Source organism: Seriola dumerili, unplaced genomic scaffold (genome assembly GCF_002260705.1).
Source record: "Seriola dumerili isolate Sdu_G_001 unplaced genomic scaffold, Sdu_1.0 BDQW01000161.1, whole genome shotgun sequence".
Taxonomy (NCBI): domain Eukaryota; kingdom Metazoa; phylum Chordata; class Actinopteri; order Carangiformes; family Carangidae; genus Seriola; species Seriola dumerili.
The window spans coordinates 298,603-317,052 of record NW_019174416.1 but is presented as its reverse complement, the minus strand read 5'-3'; the positions used below and the strand labels follow the sequence as shown (position 1 = coordinate 317,052).

The following is an 18,450-nucleotide window of genomic DNA, read 5'->3' as shown; positions in this document are numbered from 1 at the left end:
TGGGACGGGTGAGAGGGTGAGTCTGGCACACTCGCGTCACGCCACTCCCCTGCTATACGTGTATCTGATGGAAAAACACGCTGAGCTGCCAGGAGAGATGAACCTGCCTGTGTCAGCTGTTCAAGGACAAAACAGGAAATCATTTACATTTTGGACTGTTAATAAACCCCATGCAAGTTTTCGGCATCCTTACAAAAAAAAAAATAGACATCCATCCATTTCCATTTCAAAACAATAATATCTGTATGCTGTGTTTGGAATACCAACAACATACATGTAGTTCCATTACTATGGCTATAAATATGTTGGAAAATTAAATTTAAGCACAATTAATGACTGACCCAGTGGAAATCTGGCCTGTTTAAACAGGTTCGGCAGCCTGCTCTGGAAAAGACAACATATGTCAACATGAGGAAGTGGAAGGCATCCTACATGCATGCCATCTGCGCAAGAAGCTGCTTTGTTGCAGTCCATCATACAGAAGAATCTCACACACATACATGTAAACAGATTCCCCCACCCACTTCTGAACAATCAACTCAGTCAAACCTTTAGAGATAGATGTGGAAAATCTGCAAATCTTACAGTGTCTATTGGTGAGAAATCTTCCCAGCCCACCTTCTATGCTTCTGTAGCTGACCTTTGACCTCTCTGTGGATAAGGTATAAACAGTGTGTGTGTGTTGCGGTGTGTTTTTTTGGGGCAGAGGATGTTCCTTCATACATCAATAAAGAATCATACTAATTCTTCTTCCTTGTGTGTTAACATTGTGGAGTGTGTTCTCCGTCCGTACGCTCCTGTATGGGGTGTGTAAGTTCCCTCTGCTGTGTTCACTCACACTCTGCAGACTCTTCATACATGTTTTTGCCCCGAGCTGTCGTGGCGCTCTGCTCGGTGTTGTGTTGTCAGTTCACATCTCTTTATGACCCACTGCACCAATTTTCTGCTCTGCAAATATTGGATTGTCAGCTCATTTGAGCACTGTCTTTGTTCGTACTGTATTGGTGTGTTTTTTTAGTGTTTAATTTTAAAGGACGTCATCAATGTGTAAAGAATTTATGACAGCAACGACTGCTAAACCGCAAAGGTGTCAGTGACTCACTATTCTGCAATGTGAAGGACTATTTCAAAGGTTGAAAATGTGATGCTGGTTCAGTTATTCTGCTGAAATGAGATTATTGACAGTAAAATTTAAGTGTCACTGAAGTCACTCACTTATTTCCCACATCAATAAGGAGTTGATCGGCACCAATGCAAGGAATGCAAACACACCTGTCAATGCAAGGGGCGGACTCAGAGGAGGGTTAGGTGTGCTGTCAGTGGATTTACCCGGCATTAGGCCTCACACACTCACAGAGAATCACTGAGGGAGAGGATGGGCCTGAGGAGAGTCTCTTTAACTGAAAGGAGCTGTGAGTATTGAGAGAATGGGAAGGAAAAGTTGGTGAGAAGAGGAAAAAGGAAAACGTTCAGAGCAGCCATGAGCCCACTGGCCGTGGTCAGGGATGCCCTGAGAGGTCAGAGGGCGAGAGAGAAGGACCTTCGCAACTTGGTGTCCAATCTGCCTTATGAGGGGCTGGAGAAGGCGAAGCAACCCAACCGCTACTTTCCCGACAATGCCATCAAGACCACCAAATACACCCTCCTCCTCTTCATTCCCATGAACCTCTTTGAGCAGTTTCACCGCCTGGCCAACATCTATTTTGTGGGCCTGGCTATTCTGAACTTTGTCCCCGTGGTGAATGCTTTCCAGCCCGAGGTAGCTCTGATCCCCATCTGTGTCATCATGTCTCTAACGGCCCTGAAGGACGCCTGGGAGGACTTCAGGAGGTACCAGTCGGACAGGAAGCTTAACAACACCCCGTGCTTCATCTACAGCAGGTAAACGACTCAAAGACAATCATGCCCTGAATACAGTGCGTTGCCACATGCATGATGTGGCAGGCGGAAGCACTCGTGGTGCATTAGCGGCACCTCCACATCTGTGTTTGTGATTCTTATCATCCAGCGTGTTGATGTCTGTGTAGAGTGTGTAGATCTCTGCGATTGTGTGTGTTTTACCTCCTCTGCGTTTCAGCACCCCGTGGGAATTTTTGACTTAGAAATAGAAAATGTGTGGGAGATTATTCCTCTTTTGAAGAGCTGCACAACAATATCTCTCACCATCACACTGTGCACATGTGATGAAATCCTCATCTGGGTGTTGCATCAGCAAAGACAGTAAGGTTAGCGGTTATCTATTTTTGAATTACTGGTGAAAAATGAATAATTCACAAAGGAGGATAAACACTGTCATTTTCAACCCTTTCACTGCTGGGATTTTGGAGTAGAGTGGGAGGAGGGGATGTAAGACTGGAGACACCTCTGATGATGAAGCCTTATCATTAACCAGCAGCTGCTTGCTTTCAAAGTTCCCAACAAGGGTCAGCTGGGATGTTGGGAAATGCAGCCTCAGCTTGGGGAAAAGCCTGCATCATGTGTGTGTGTGTGTTTTTATGTGTGTGTGTGTGTGTGTGTGTGTGTCTGTGCGTGTGCATGTGTGTGTGTGTGTGTGTGTGTGTGGTGATAGGGTCCAGGTGGCCTGAAGTGCAGACTCCAGACGCAGCAATTCGGACACTTCAGAGAACACGCCAGTCCCTCTGGGCCTGTTAGCGGACACTAGTCGTCTCTGCCTCACGCAATCAGATAAACAGCAGTTGAGTCATGGTGAGCGGGCTCTCGTGGTATCGCTGGGTGGGGGTGCTAAAGCTTCGTTTTCGGCTTGTGTAAAGATTAGAACAAAATCGATTGGGTGGGATTCCTTTGAAGTATACAAATGTTTTCGGAAGAAACTCAAGAATAAATTTTAGGCCTCCACACGCTCTTTCGCACCTCTTTCTCTCTATCTAGGTGAAGTTTATCCATCTGACAGCACAAGGAAACCAATTTAAACACAAATGAAGACAGAGTGCCGTTCAATCTGCCACTTGCAGTTCATGTAAAAGCTCACATGGAAGGCAGTCAGATGAGAGGGATTTAACTTTAATTCATCAGACCTTCGCAGATGCACGCCTGTAATTCCCATCACCTTGTTTTCACAGAGGTGTGAAGTGTGTGTTTGAGCATGCCTTATCTTCAGGGTCATCCTATCTATCTCCTCTCAATCTCAAACTCTTGTCAATCCACCTGAGCTCAAACGCACCGAACACAAAACACACCAGCTGTTAATCATTCGGTGTGAACACCAAGTCGTGTTATTGTGTTGTTGAACATGTTGAGTTTTATTGTCTGCTCCCTTCACAGCGTTAAATCCAGTCACCACACCTCGCAGGCTGCCCCTGTCTGTTATTTGATCTACACCATGTATGAATGTGACTCACATCACACATATTATCAAACCACTTTATTAATGTTATGTGTCACTTTATCTTTGAAGAATTGTTTTCTCTGCAAAATACTACACATTCTTAGCTTTTATCACAAAGGCACATCAGGAAGCCAAATTCAAGTGCGACACAAATGTCTTTTTATCACTTTAAAGATCAGTTGTGTTCAACTTAGAGAAAATAATGATTCAATGGCAGAATTTGATGATGAGAGGCATTGGGTTTTTTTTCTCAAATTCCTCTCATCTGACTGCATTCCATGTGAGCTTTTACATGATTCACTTTCATGATTAGTACAAGCTTGACACCTCTCTCATACCTATCCAGCAGCCAGTTAGCTTAGCAAAAAGGCTAGACACGGAGGAAACAGTGAGCCTGGCTCTGCCAAATGGTAAGCCAGAGCCCATTAACGAACACTAATGTCCCGTTTCTGTACAAACTTGTACAAAAACCAGTGTGAAAAAGACAATTCACAATTTTACTGATGTTGACTATTTCTTGGCTTTGAGCAGAACCAAGTAACCACAGCCAAGACATAGTCTGGCTCATTAAGCTCTTTAAAATGTTGAATTGTCATTTTTACACTTCAGTTTTTGAACAGATTAATATTGATTAATATTAATTAATACTACGTGTTAGAGTGAGCTTTAGAGGAGCTGGCAGGTGGATTTTGTCACCACTGGACAGCCAGGTTAGCTGTTTCCCTCTGTTTTCAGTCTTTGTGCTAAGCTAAGCTAACCAGCTCTTGGCCATACTGTAGTGATATGTGAGTGGTATCAAGAAAGCAAACAAGTGTGTTTCCTAGTGGTGTCAAATTATTCTTTTAAGGCAGTTTAGGATGACATCAATTCATATGGCTGACTGAAAAAACAGAAAATGCACATGCTGTAAAACTTCCCTGACATGAGGGAGAATACTTGAATACTTGTGCAATGTGGTAAGCATAATCTAAACACAACACACTAAAAATAAATGTTTCCCTCCGTGGTTTTGTTTAGGTGAGGTGTGGTGTTCTGCGGCCACCACCCGATCAGGTCCTACATGCAGGGCAGCATACCTGCAGCTCTCTGTCACTGGTGGCTGGCCAGCTTGACATACAGGTTCAAAGCAAAGAACATGTGGCTTTCTGGGAACAACCTTAGTTCATGATGTTGATTGTAGTGCGTCTTCCACTAAATGTTAGTTTGTACACATAAAACACATCTGGGCTGCCCTCCAAAAACAACAGCACTGATTTCTTCATTTGCTTGTTTTGTTTATTCCACAACTTGAGCTGGTGCTGTCGTTTTTCTTTTGTCTTTTTTATTTGACAAAATATGCCCATGATATGATGAATATTGCAGATAATAAATGTGACAAAGACCAGCCACACAGGGACTTGTGTCTCTTGTATGTTGTCTGTAATGACTGTTGCATCATCTGTGATTTCAGGAAAGAGAAACAGTTCATGGAGCAGCGTTGGAAGGATGTGCGAGTGGGGGATTTTGTGAAGGTGGTTTGCAATGAGATCGTCCCTGCAGACCTCCTGCTCCTGCACACGTCGGACCCCAACTGCGTTTGTCACATAGAGACGGCCAACCTGGACGGAGAGACCAACCTGAAGCAGAGGAGGGTGGTGCCTGGCCTCTGCATCTCGGTGAGGAAGATTTACTTCATCTTTTTCCTTCACAGTCCTCTATCCTCATTCTCTCTGAACTGCCTCACCTTCTTGTGACTGACATTTAACATACTTCACCAGAACAACTGTGACGTGCACTAACTATACTTATGGTGACTGCAGATCATTACAATATGTCAAAGTCAGCGGTGACAGACGTACCTGTTGGTTTACATACCTTAAATGAATATTTTTGGACCACAGTTCTTTGCTGCATTAAATAACCATTATGTCAGTCTCAAAGTTCAGGTGCAGTTACATTTGAAAAGTTTCCATTCATCCTGTAGTGACTTTATGCATCCTCTAATTTTCGCAGGATCCTGAATTTGAACCGGAAAGCTTCAAAGGCATCGTAGTGTGTGAAAAGCCCAACAACAATCTGAATCATTTCAAGTGTTATGTGTGAGTACCAAATACACAGATCACATGGATTCCCCAAACAGTTTCTTTGAGCCTTTCAGAGCAGCCGAGCAAAACTAATTCCGACCCACTCGCTGCACTTTCTGATGCTACCAGAGGCATTATTGGGGCTGTAATAGACTATAATCGATTTCCTCAGGCACCACACGTCTTACAGATGGTCTACCCGTGCTGTCCAGGTATGGCTGTAAAGCAGGAGAATTGCTAATGGGGTGTATATAAGAAGTAATGAATATCTAACAAGATCTGACAGTACAAAGGGGGTTTCTCACTTTCTCCTGCTGCAGAGAGAAACCTGATAAGGAGAAGGTGGGTGCTGGAATTGAGAGTCTGCTGCTTCGAGGCTGCACTGTGAGAAACACGGACCATGCAGTTGGCTTTGTGGTGTATGCAGGTATATTCTCCGTATGTCTCAGCTGCTTTGCTGCTATAACCTTGTGCTCATAGTTTGTATTTTTGTTCAGGGCCATAGCCTAGACTTTAGAAATACTGAGGTCATGAATCCAAATTTTCCCACCACAACTCCAGCCACCCACCGAAGAAATCTTTGACTCACCACAACCAAAATATGTAAAAAAAAAAAACAAACAATAATTTATGAAGTATTTTTGCACATTTAGTCGTTTAAATTGGCCCAGATGTGGAAGTAGCATCTTACAATCATGCTTTATATGGGCCAGATTCAGGCCATGCCACTGGGTATATACTGGGCCAGAAGAAAACAAACATGTGGCCCAAATATGGGCTGGATTTATTTTGCTATCTGGGTACAGTGATGCACCATCTGGAAATCATGTCTGTATAAACTTTTGTGCCAGTCCATCGCAGCACATGCTGAGAAGTTTCATGAGATAAGTGAAAACTTTGACCTGCTGGAGTTACTAGAGGACAAAGTCATAGGATCACTAAAGTCACAAACATTTATCTGTGAATGAACTGAATTTCACCTGATATCCGAGATGTTTCAGTTTGGACAAAGTAGAGGACCAACCAAACAATCAACAAACCGACATGCAGATGTGTATATGTGTGTGTATGTTGCTAGCATGGCTAAAAATAACAGCATCAATCTTAAACATGTGTATAATGTGTGTCATCGTCATAAACCCCCAACTTTGCTGAAATACTACAAAAGACATGTCTTCAGTTCCCCATTTATTGTCCTTGCATTAACTGACCCATAATGAGCATGTTTTAAGATACAAGAATCAATTTCCCTGGGTGTTCACTGTCTGTATGAAATGCCTGCTGGTAACTGAATCAACATGATCACTTCTGATCCCTCCTTTAAGGCCACGAAACCAAGTCCATGCTCAACAACAACGGGCCGAGGTACAAGCGCAGCAAACTAGAGCGGAAGCTGAACACTGACGTCTTCTTCTGCGTCATCCTCCTCATTGTCATGTGTCTCATCGGAGCAGTAGGTCAGTGATGAATTGCATAACTTAACCATACTACACAGACTGGTTCATAATTAATACCTTTACATTTATGAGGAGATGTTTAATCTTCAATAAGAAAAAAAAAAAACTCAGTCACCTTGGCCACAGGCCCAAACACATACCAGGAGAAGAGGGAGGAGACAGAGTAAGGTGTGGTGCCAAAAATAGCTTCCATTCCTGCACGTCGGTCGGTGTGATTAATCCCCCTGTCCTCACACATGCAGGTCACTTTTTATGGCTGCAGGCGCTGCCCAGTGTGCCCCCTTACCTGGTCCCCGACAGCACCGGTCACCTGGACAGTCCTGGTCTGTCTGGTGTCTACATGTTCTTCACCATGATCATCCTGCTGCAGGTAGAGTCTGGCTGTGTGTGTGTGTTTGTGTGTGTGTGTGTGTGTGTGTGTGTGTGTGTGTGTGTGTGTGTGTGTGTGTGTCCGTGTGTGTCTGTGTGCTTGGTGTGATGTCGTGTGTGTGTGTGTGCGTGTGTGTGTGTGTGTGTGAGAGAGAGAGAGAGGCATCAGGACTCTTAGGAGTGTGTTTTTATTCATTTGACAATCATTAAATTACTCCTCTCTCTTTTACTTTTTACTTTTCTCTTCTTCCACTCTCTCCACCGTCCTCATTCTTTTCTTTATTAATCATATCTTTCAATCTCCTCTCCTTCCTCTTTCCTCCTGTCTTTCTTCCTCTCATCTTTCCATTTTTTCTTTTACATGTGTTGTATCCTCTCCTCTCCTCTCCTCTCCTCTCCTCTCCTCTCCTCTCCTCTCCAGGTCCTGATTCCTATCTCCCTGTACGTGTCTATTGAGTTGGTGAAGATCGCTCAGATCTTCTTCATCACTAATGACATCGATCTGTACAATGAGGAGACAGACAGCCGCATGCAGTGTAAGGCCCTGAACATCACAGAGGACCTGGGGCAGATTGAATACATCTTCTCAGACAAGACTGGCACCCTCACAGAGAATAAGATGGTGTTTCGGCGATGCTCCATCATGGGCACCGAGTACCCACACAAAGAAAATGGTAAACCTTCACACTGAGATGTTTTATTTACCCAAAATGAGCAGCTGATGCACATTTCACTGCTTTTCATATGGGCCTCTAGGATTTATATATATATATACTCATGAAAGTAGGACAATTGGTTTTCAGCCAGCTCCAGTAGCAGTAGGTACTAGTAGTAATTATGTGAACCTATCACAGTGATTGAGCATTCATGGTCCCTGGTAGCGCAATCCCAGAAGTCACCAGAGAATGAATTACTTACTTTTGGCTGTATCTTGTGTTGTGCCCTGATCAGAGGCATCAATTTTGTGTTGCCTAGCTACAATCTGATTTGGTATACTGTCTAATTGTGTTACTGATCTATTTACCCACGAGTTTTATATGACTCTTCCCAAGGTTCATTTATTTTGTCTCACTAAGGGTTTTTCAGGATTCTCTCCTTACACCTGGGTAAGGCTTCCTAATCTGGGTCTTTAAAGTCCAAAACAGTAGTAGTAAACACTGTAGTTTTGGTTAAGGGCCCTACGATTCATCATGATGTGATATATAGGACATACTGTATATATTGCCTATTGTATGTATTAACATGTTTTTGGGGACTTTTGCAGCCGTCCGCCTAGCTGTCCTTGATGAACCAGACTCAGAGGAGGAGGTTGTCTTCAACCAGCGGCCACGACCCCCACAGACTGGATGGTCCTTGGATTCTGAGGACACCATCCCTGAAGACATGCAACATCACCATGGCAGCCGACGCAAGAGCAATGTCCCAGGAAATGCCCAGAGCGATGTGGCCTTCAGTAGTCCACTGGTAAGATGATCGCTCAGTCAGAAGGAAAAGGCAGATATTTAATTCAGAGTGGAGTGTGGTTATGGCTTTGCTTGTCTTAATATTAAACGGCAGTCAACGAAGGGACACTGGAGGCAACCACGGGCAAAATGGTTAACACCATCTCACTTGATAGCTCATGAGGGTGGAAATAAGACAAGTTGCTAGAGAATCACAAAGGTGACATTATTTTAATAATAAAAAAAAAACACTAATTAGTTGGAAGTTTTTATCATTGTTGTATGAGTGGACTAAACCCAGTTATCAGTTATCTTGGCTGTAGCTGCTCCAAGCTGAGCATCAGCCACACTTAGTATTGGCTCTGATTCTTTCTTTCAAACTGTCTCTCAGTTCTTGAGTAACTAGCAGCAATCATATATGCATTAACTCTGAAATTAACCAATCAAACTATTAACCCTTGACCGGATTCAAAATAAGAGGCCCTTCCTTAAACATATTCCATGTCTGAGTCCACACTGAGAGGACTTTAAGCTGCCATTTGTTTACCTGAGTCTCACCCTTCCTTGTGTCAAAAGGCCTCATGGTCCCAGTCCCCGCTGCAGATGGCTGAGCTGCTAGGTGTCAGTGATGAGCACATCCATTTTGGCTCAAAGTTGCCCCTGTGTCTGTGACGGGACATATGGTCATGCTGGGCACCATTTGGCACAGACCACTGATTTCAAATAAACTGTAAACGTGCACTATAGATTAGTCATTGTCGTCTTGGTATACAGTACAGTAGCTCTGGGTCTATTTTTGTCCACAGGGCAAAGAGCAGAGTCCTGGAGAAACAGGCTGAGACAGAAAAAGGCTGCGAGGCAGCACAGTGCCCATCTTTAGCTTTCCTCACACTGCGTCTCTAACAGAGCAGAGTGTTTGTATGAATGAAAACTTCCTGTATTCTTTCCTTGTACATGCACAAACAAAACTGGAGGAAAAGGTTAAAAGGTAAAAAACTATTTCCTGCCCTGCCTCATCAAATCAGTGAAAGCTGAGCGTAAGCAAGAATCAGTTTATCAACACGAGCTTTTAATTACCAAACTGATTAACTTCTACTCCAACAGGAAACTGAGGTGATTCCAGACAGGAAGCTGCTTCAGCAGATTAGCAGAGCAGAGAGCAGCAGTGGCGGCAGCCGGCAGATAGATCCCTACCTGGACTTTTTTCTAGCCCTCGCCATTTGCAACACTGTGATGGTTTCCATGGCAACAGCTCAGAGACAGAGGGTGAGCGCTCCGTTTACTGCAACTGTGGATGGGATGTAGAGATGAAGGGCACAGTCAGGAGAGAAAAGATGGACGAAGGATTTGTTCTTGTGAAACTCCCAGTATGCAAACTTATAAAACAATGGCAAACTTTGCATTTAAAAAAAATCATTGAGGAGAATCTATTAACTGTTTTACTCATTATTTTATGATGTCTTTAAATCTAGAAACCCACTGTCCAGCAATGTGGCTGCAGTACCGCAGTGAAATCTCCGTGTAATTTAATCAGTAACACACACAACAATAAAGTTTAAATTCTTTTTATTAACCTCAAAGATTTAGTTGAATTTTGACAGTTTTCTTAAATCATGTAGCTTAAAGTTTCTCCTCTTTCACCAGTGGTCTGTACTAATTTTCTTTCATCTTTAAAGCCCCAGTTGTAAAGGTTCTGAGACTTCACTAAATTAGCCCCATAGTAAAGGGAGATTTGCAGGGGCGATCAGGGTAGCCTTTATTAATTTGAGCACTGGCTGCTCCTGACTGTGCTGTTCGGAGCTCTGGCAGATGGGAGAAATCTGTGTGTTTTTCCCTTGAGTTTGTAATTAAAGGTAAAAGCACAAAAAGAAATAGAGTGGAAATGTATGACAAAGTTGTTTTTGAGAGGTTTTGTGTGTGTGACCATGTGTGTGTATAGGCAAAATGTCTATATAAATTCATATATGACATACAAATTCCTGTTTCAGGTGAGCTGGTTTTCACGCTCCCGCCAGACAAATAGCCCACTGGATGCTATGTCCAACCTGGTGAAAAAGGCCGGCTCTTTTCACCACCTTTTCACCTCCTGGCAGCACAAACCAAAGCGAAATCGCACCGTCTCAGAGGACTCAGTTATAGAGGAGGACCACTTTAATCCTCCTGTTAAAGTGGGGGGGACTGGAGACACCAATGGGCTCCAAACACACCAAACACACCATGCTTCGTCCCAGTGCAACAAGCCTGCAGCGACCTCAGATAATCTGAGCTATGAGGCAGAGAGTCCAGACGAGGCTGCCTTGGTATACGCAGCCAAGGCATATGGCTTCACTCTGCTGGCCCGCACCCCTGACAGTGTGACGGTGAGGCTCCCATCTGGGAATGACCTGGTGTTTGAGGTGCTGGACACCTTAGCCTTTGACTCCAATAGGAAGAGAATGTCTGTTTTGGTGCGACACCCAATCACCAGAGAGTATGTGCTCTACACTAAAGGTGCAGACTATGCCATCATGGAGCTACTTGGTACACCATACGCAGGTATGTGCAGGTGAAAGTAAATTCACACACATTTATCAAAATTATTTACAAGTCAATACAGAGACACCCTGGGTCACTTCATAATTCACAGTGAAACTATCTGTGTCATATTATCTCCAGAGCACCGCAGTGGGAGTCAGAAGAATATAGCAGCAGATACTCAGCATCACCTTGACTGCTATGCTAAAGAGGGGCTACGTACACTTTGCTTTACAAAGAAGGTGCATAATCATATATATTATTATTTATCAGCATCATTTTCTTAAACAACAAGAGCTCTGTTTAGTCCTTTCTCTGCATGTGCTGCAGGTTGTGAGTGACAAAGCGTATGAAAGCTGGTCAGTGAACAGACAGAGAGCTCTGGCTACTATAGACAACAGAGAGGAGCTCATCATGGACACTGCTGTGCAGCTGGAGACAAATCTCTCCCTGCTAGGTACTATACATCAGCCCAACACACACCATTCATGGTAAACACACTGTATATCTGTGTGATAAGCTTGGTGTGTGACTTTGGATATATGTCCTCCTGCAGGGGCGACGGGCATCGAGGACCGTCTCCAGGAGAGCGTCCCAGACACCATCCTAGCACTGCGGGAGGCAGGGATCCAGGTGTGGGTGCTGACTGGTGACAAGCCGGAGACAGCTGTCAACATCGGCTATGCCTGCAGGCTACTGGAAGAAGAAGACCTGGTGATTAACATGAGCTGCAAAAACAAGGTGAGGAGGCCGCTGTCGGCCTCACTGAAGGTTGCCTGGTTGATTCAGAGCTGCTTATCCCAACTGCTTGATGTGAAGTGATAAATGTTAGTGCGACTCTGCATGATACATGTCTCACAATTAGACTACAGTTAGAAATAATTTAAATGAATCAAACATGAAATAAGAGTTGTCATGCTAAACTTGTATTTATTGGAGATTTTGTCACTTTCAGCTTTACAACAAAGAGTAAATGCAATTTTCAATTCTGTATTCAGTGTGGCTGCTACTAATGATTATTTTTATTATTAAGTCATTAATCAATTTGTTGTTTGGTCTGTAAAACATCAGAAAATAGTGAAAAATGAAAAGAGACTCAAAGTAGTCATAAATTCCTTTAACTTGATAAATTAACCCTAACCCTAACCCAACACAAACTCTAACTGAACATTGGCCTTTTTGAACGCATTAAGGCAAGATGTAATTTGTATGTCACATATTCCATTCTGCTTGTTTGGAGGGCAGCATTTTTAGTGGTTATTCAGGACAAGTCATGTGTTTTCCAAGCAGTAAGTTCAAGAGGGTTTAATTCGGAGCTTTGTCTCCCTTCAGTTCAAGTGGCCAGATCTTTTTGACCACTTTTACATTTTAACTAAAGGTCAGACCCTCACATTTCAATCTGAGAAAGATAAGGTGTCAGGTGTGGGCCCTGCTTCTCTGAGGTCATTAAGGATGTGGTCGCACGGGAACACGGCCTTCATAACAACCTGACCATGTCTAATCATCCCAGGCCTCAAATTGGAAATTACCCGTCGGCTCTAACGGATACATGGGGAGATTTCTGGAACAAAGGGGCTGCTGCGCTCTTCTCAGACGGGACTAGTCATTGATGATGAATGGAGTGAGCTGCCCTCAACACAATATCTAATGCTTTCATATCTAATTACCAGTCTAATATTCAACCCTCAGAGGAAATACCCCTTCTCTCATGATCCAGAGTGGAATCATGTTGGTAATGAACTGTTTTTACCACTGTAACTCGACGACCACCTGAGGGATGCACTCCCACGATCATCACCCTACCACACCTAATGAAATTTAGCCAGATAGATTAGATGAATAAAAACAGGGTGTGACCCATTTTTTTTCATCTTGTCGGTTTTCCTTTTGGCTAAGAGGCAGGAGTTATTTACAGACAACAGTGATGAGACTGATGGGACCAGAGCCTGGCAACTGCTTATAGAAATATCAGACATCATGAACATGACTCAACAGCAGAGTAATATCTTTTACCACCATAATCTGCAGAGGAGTAGTCTTTAAATTTATTTCTATTTATTTAGTGAGCATTTGCCTTTTTTTCATCAAAAGGTGTAACATCCAAGTCATGACCTAAATACTGTATGTCCTCTTTCACTTTGTGTTTTACTTTGGTAACCACAGACTACCTTGTGTGCAATTCAATCAAACTTGGCCTACAATGAACAGTTATTTTCATGATGAATTTATCAATTATTAATTGATTAATGACCAACAGTCCAAAGGTTACTCAGTTCCCTGTCACATAAGACCAAGAAAAGCAGTAAATCTTCATATTTAAGAAGCTGCCACCAGCTGTAGATGTTTTGCATTTTTGCTTGAGAAATAACTCAATCAATTGTTTACCAAAATTCTTGCCAAATCATTTTCTACAAGTAATTGTTTCAGCTCTACGTTGTGACGCCTCATGAAAATGATCAGCAAAATAAGCAGATGTTGTTTTCCAGATCGCTTGTACATCCATCCTGGACTGCACTCTGGAGGAGGTGAGGAGGTACAGCAAAGACCCTCGTAATGTGGATACAACCCCAGACATCTCTCTGGTGATCGACGGACGCACCCTGACCATGGCTCTGTCGTCAGACCTGCAGAACCGCTTCGTGGACCTGGCGAAGTGCTGCCGCTCTGTGCTCTGCTGTAGAGTCACACCCTTACAGAAAAGCAGAGTGGTGAAGGTGGTCCGGGAGAAACTCAAGGTCATGACCCTCGCTGTTGGTAAGAAATTTATGTTGGGCTTTTCACATAATTCAATCTGTCTCCTGTACAAAACACAGTGAAAAGAAAGAAGCTTCATAAATACACAAAGGTGTTTTTACAGTAAATGTTACTCACGTATCAGTTTAAGATTATAGCGGGCCCCGAGAGGCTGTGGTGGGTAATGTTTTTTTTTTACATTACTTTTTTTGCATCATGTCAGTCTACTTAAGGCCTCTTGTGTGCTGCTGGGTGAGATATTGTAATTTCTTGGATACGATGTACTTTTTCTGCCAGTTCTGAGTCATGTTTCTATATCTTTAGAAACCGATAAAAGTACAGGTTATTTTATGTAGAATATGTTATAAGTGCATTTTGAAATAATGAATGTATTGATCTCACAAAATCAGTGGGTTTTAATTCATTTCCTTTTTTTTTAAAATTGTTGTTAAACTGATATTCACTCTGTGGTTTTCAGGTGATGGTGCAAATGATGTCAACATGATCCAAGCAGCTGATATTGGCATTGGGATATCCGGGCAGGAGGGCATGCAGGTCTGAGGTCTTTAGCTTTAGAAAATGTTCTTCTACTACTCTTACCGTCTAAGACGTACGATGACTCGTCTCTGTCTTCTGCAGGCGGTCATGGCGAGTGATTTCGCCATACCTCGCTTCAAACACCTGAAAAAACTTCTGCTGGTTCATGGACACTGGTGCCACACGCGACTAGCCAACATGATCATTTACTTCTTCTATAAGAATGTGGTGAGTCTTGTAGCTACGTTAGAGCGTCATCAGTCTGATTGAACATATTGCCTTGTTCATCGTCTAACCACGTACATTTTAATGTGTTTCTCAGGCCTATGTGAACCTGCTGTTCTGGTATCAGTTCCTCTGCGGCTTCTCCGGCACCGCCATGATCGACTACTGGCTGATGATTTTCTTCAACCTGTTCTTCACCTCTGCACCGCCCATCATGTTTGGGATAATGGACAAAGACGTTTCTGCAGAGGTTCTGCTGGGTGTTCCTGAACTGTACAGAACTGGACAGGGTGCAGGGGTCAGTGACATTCCCAAACTATAGCTGTTGCATGTCCGCTGCATTAGGGTCTTGATGTTTTGTACTTAAGTGTGTGTTATTTTAGGAATACAAGATTTCAACTTTCTGGGTTTCCATGCTCGATGCCTTCTACCAGAGTCTGGTGTGCTTCTTTATTCCTTACTTGGTAAGAGAAACATTTAAACTCTCTGTCTTTGATTACACATGGTTGAATGATGCATCTGTCATGGTGCATCCTCTGCGTTATTTTACTCTGAGTTATCTGCTTTCTGCCTAAAATTTGACAACATGTGTTTTTCTCCCTCAGGCTTACCAGGATTCAGACATTGATGTTTTTACCTTTGGAACTCCTTTAAACACAATTTCTCTATTTACCATCCTGCTGCATCTGTCAATAGAGATCAAAGCCTGGGTGAGTGCTGAACTGATGGATATCTATTTCCAGATATAATCACACTACACCTCCAGTGAGCCAAAACTCTTTCATTAAATAGTTTCAGTCAGTATGCATTTGAAGGCTAATATATTGCAAAGTCCTTGTATAGCATCTAGAAACTGGCACTGCATTAAATTATTCACCCGTTTTTTAAATATATTCAACAAACACAGAGAAATGACAGATTTCTTTGACTGATGGGATTGTTACTGATGTATCTGTCTTATTGCTGCTTTATGCATTTGTCTCATAGACGGTGGTTCATTGGGTAGTCATGCTGGGCAGTGTGGGGTTGTACTTCATCGTGACGTTGGCCTACAGCGCCACCTGCATCACCTGCAACCCCCCATCCAACCCGTACTGGATCCTCCAGAGCCAGATGGCCGACCCCATGTTCTACCTTATCTGCATCATCACCACTGTGGTGGCTCTGCTGCCCAGGTACGATCAGTGTTATCCTCCCTGTGTCTGTCGCTCTGGAGTCCCGCAGGTGTGACTCAGACGTGCTCTTGTCACTGTTACAGAGTAGCTTTTTTTCAAATGTACCTTTATGTAGTTTTTCGAGTACTTTCTAATATTGGTAATTCTACTTGAGGACTTTTTCCTGGATGAATCTTTTTACTTTCAATTTTTTAAACAAACATTCCCAGACATCTCTGAAGCACATATGAGCAGCAAAATATGGCCTTACAGTACCTCCTATTTTTCTTATTTTCTCTTCACCTTTATCTCCTGTTACATATACAAACAATTTTTTTTTTTAAAGGATAAAACTGGAAAAACCTGTTAATAATTCTGACACTAACATATAACATGGTGGAGGACATTTTGCCTTTTTGTAATAGATAGCAACAGTTAAGATACGGACAGTTAACACAGGGAGAGAGTTAGGTGGATGAAATGCAATAAACGTGGTTGCTATGTGTGTGTATTGTTTAAATTGTAACCATTAGGCTGCCAGGACACCACATACAGCTGGGTTTTTAATTCACAGTCAAGATACAGTATTTAACTGAAATGGGCTCCGACCTTGTTTTTGTTCAGAGAAAGAAGTTTATGAGAAAACTCTCTGATAGAAAGAACACAGTCATCACCAGATGCTGCAATGGCCCTTTTAAGTTGACCGTATGTAATTAGGGCTGAAACTAACAATTATTTTTCATAATCATTTTTTTGTCCAGGTCGTAAAATGTCAGAAAATAATGAAAAATGGCCACCACATGGTTTTCTAAAGCCCAAGGTGCTCACTTCATAAGTCTTAATTTGTCTCTTCAATAGTCCAAAAGATTTTAACCATTTAGGCCTCTAACCATCCTTCAACTATAACAATTGAAAATATATCTTTACATCCAGGTGATAATGATGAGGAATCACAAATAGAAGGATTTTTATAGGACACAAGTGAAAAAGGTTTGGAGGCACATTCTACATAATCGTAATTATGTTATTTGTGTATTATTTTGGAGTATGCATTTGACTCATGCAGATAATTAACTGCTATGAAATTGTGTGGTTGTTATAGTGCATAGACAGTCGAGGCTGATTTGTAATTAAATAATGTTAATTGTGAAGGTCAAGAACGACTGCACCACAGCTCCGTCTTCCTCTCGCTTGCTGATGCGTCTGAAAGTGCTGATATTTAGAGGGAATGCTCTGATTTACATCAAAGGGCCGCATATTTTTCACTGGCCTACTTTCTCACCACCACACTCACTCCCCCAGGTACATGTTTCACGTGCTGAGGAACTCTATCGCCCCCTCCCCGCTCATGCAAGCCAGGCATCTGGACCGGCTGGACCCCTCCTCGAGGGACCAGTGGATCAAGGAGTGGAGGAGCTTCAGGGGCGGAGGGCATGTCAAACGCTCCAGGCTGTCTACCCCACCATCTCCCACCCTGGAGACCCCTGCGGACATTTATCCCCAGTCTCTCACCAGTCTCTGATATCATGGGGGATGAATTCACACTGAATGTCATCACTGAAAACGATCAGATGCCTGTACACACATGAAACATAGATTTGTTGGCAACCTGACGGGCAAAAACAGAACTAAGATGATTATTTATTTAGAAAATTGTAAGTCCTCTGAACTGGCTCATAAGTGGATACATCCCAACGTAATGTCTCCTTTTCTGGGGGTGGGGGAGGTGGTCTTACATAAATGCAATCAGGGAGAAATACTCCTCGTCTCTGTCTTGTGACAAATCATCGATTAAGGTGATGAGTTCATTTTGTAATAAACTGCTTGACAAAAAGCATGTAGGCCCTCTCCTCCTTACGCTCATCATAACAAGCTGCCATAGCGAACACATAAGCCTGTTACTTTCCTGATGGGTTTTCAGAGCACGGTGGTAACCCAATTAGTCATGCCACCCACCCCTCCAAAAAGTGGCACTTTTCCAGAACAAAATGCTTAGCTGGTTTAATATATTCCTCTCACCTAGATACCCTAAACAGCCACAATGCATCCTGTCACCGAGGCAAACACGTGTGGTTCACAGACTTTCCATTGAATTTGCCTGAATTAAAAAATAATGTTTTTTTAATAGGCTGGGCCTGTGACTAGTTTTGTGTATTTTTGTATAACTTTCAAATTTGCTGTGGAAATACATGTAAATACAATCAAATGTTGTTTCCCCTAAGTGTATGTGTGTGTGTGTCTATCTTTCTCTTATTTGAGATGCAACATCAAACAAGCAAAAAGGTAAATTCAGAAGAATCTGAAGAAAAGGCTTCTAAGCTACAAAGTCTGGTGGTTTTTTTCATGGGAATGGAGTGTGCACAAGCCGAATCCACTTGTAAAAAGGGCTGAGTTATCATTGGCATACTTCATTATACAGTAGCAGCTCTGCTTATATAACGTCCCTGTGCCTCCAGTTAGATCACTGCTGCCCTCTCGTGTTGAGAACAAAGAGCTGCAGAAAGGTCAAATGGGACAAAGTGAGAAAAACAGATCAAATCAGGCTTCATTGTATTAGAGCCACAAGAACATGCAACATTTCAGTTAGTTAAACACAACTTTGATTTTTTT

General features: G+C 42.7%; 1 protein-coding gene across 1 annotated transcript; it reads left to right on the top strand.

Annotated features, from left to right (window-relative positions):
• Positions 1-1,480: 1,480 nt before the first annotated feature.
• Positions 1,481-18,010, top strand: atp10b (ATPase phospholipid transporting 10B (putative)). The gene is made up of 21 exons (XM_022752065.1): positions 1,481-1,881; positions 4,797-5,001; positions 5,339-5,424; positions 5,730-5,836; positions 6,735-6,866; positions 7,109-7,236; positions 7,657-7,909; positions 8,500-8,699; positions 9,782-9,943; positions 10,666-11,212; positions 11,333-11,433; positions 11,522-11,648; positions 11,748-11,932; positions 13,678-13,945; positions 14,403-14,479; positions 14,564-14,689; positions 14,784-14,984; positions 15,070-15,150; positions 15,292-15,396; positions 15,674-15,861; positions 17,143-18,010. The coding sequence occupies exons 1-21, from the start codon at positions 1,481-1,483 to the stop codon at positions 17,360-17,362; spliced, it is 3,900 nt and encodes a 1,299-aa protein (XP_022607786.1). The 3' UTR covers positions 17,363-18,010.
• The last annotated feature ends 440 nt before the right edge of the window (positions 18,011-18,450 follow it).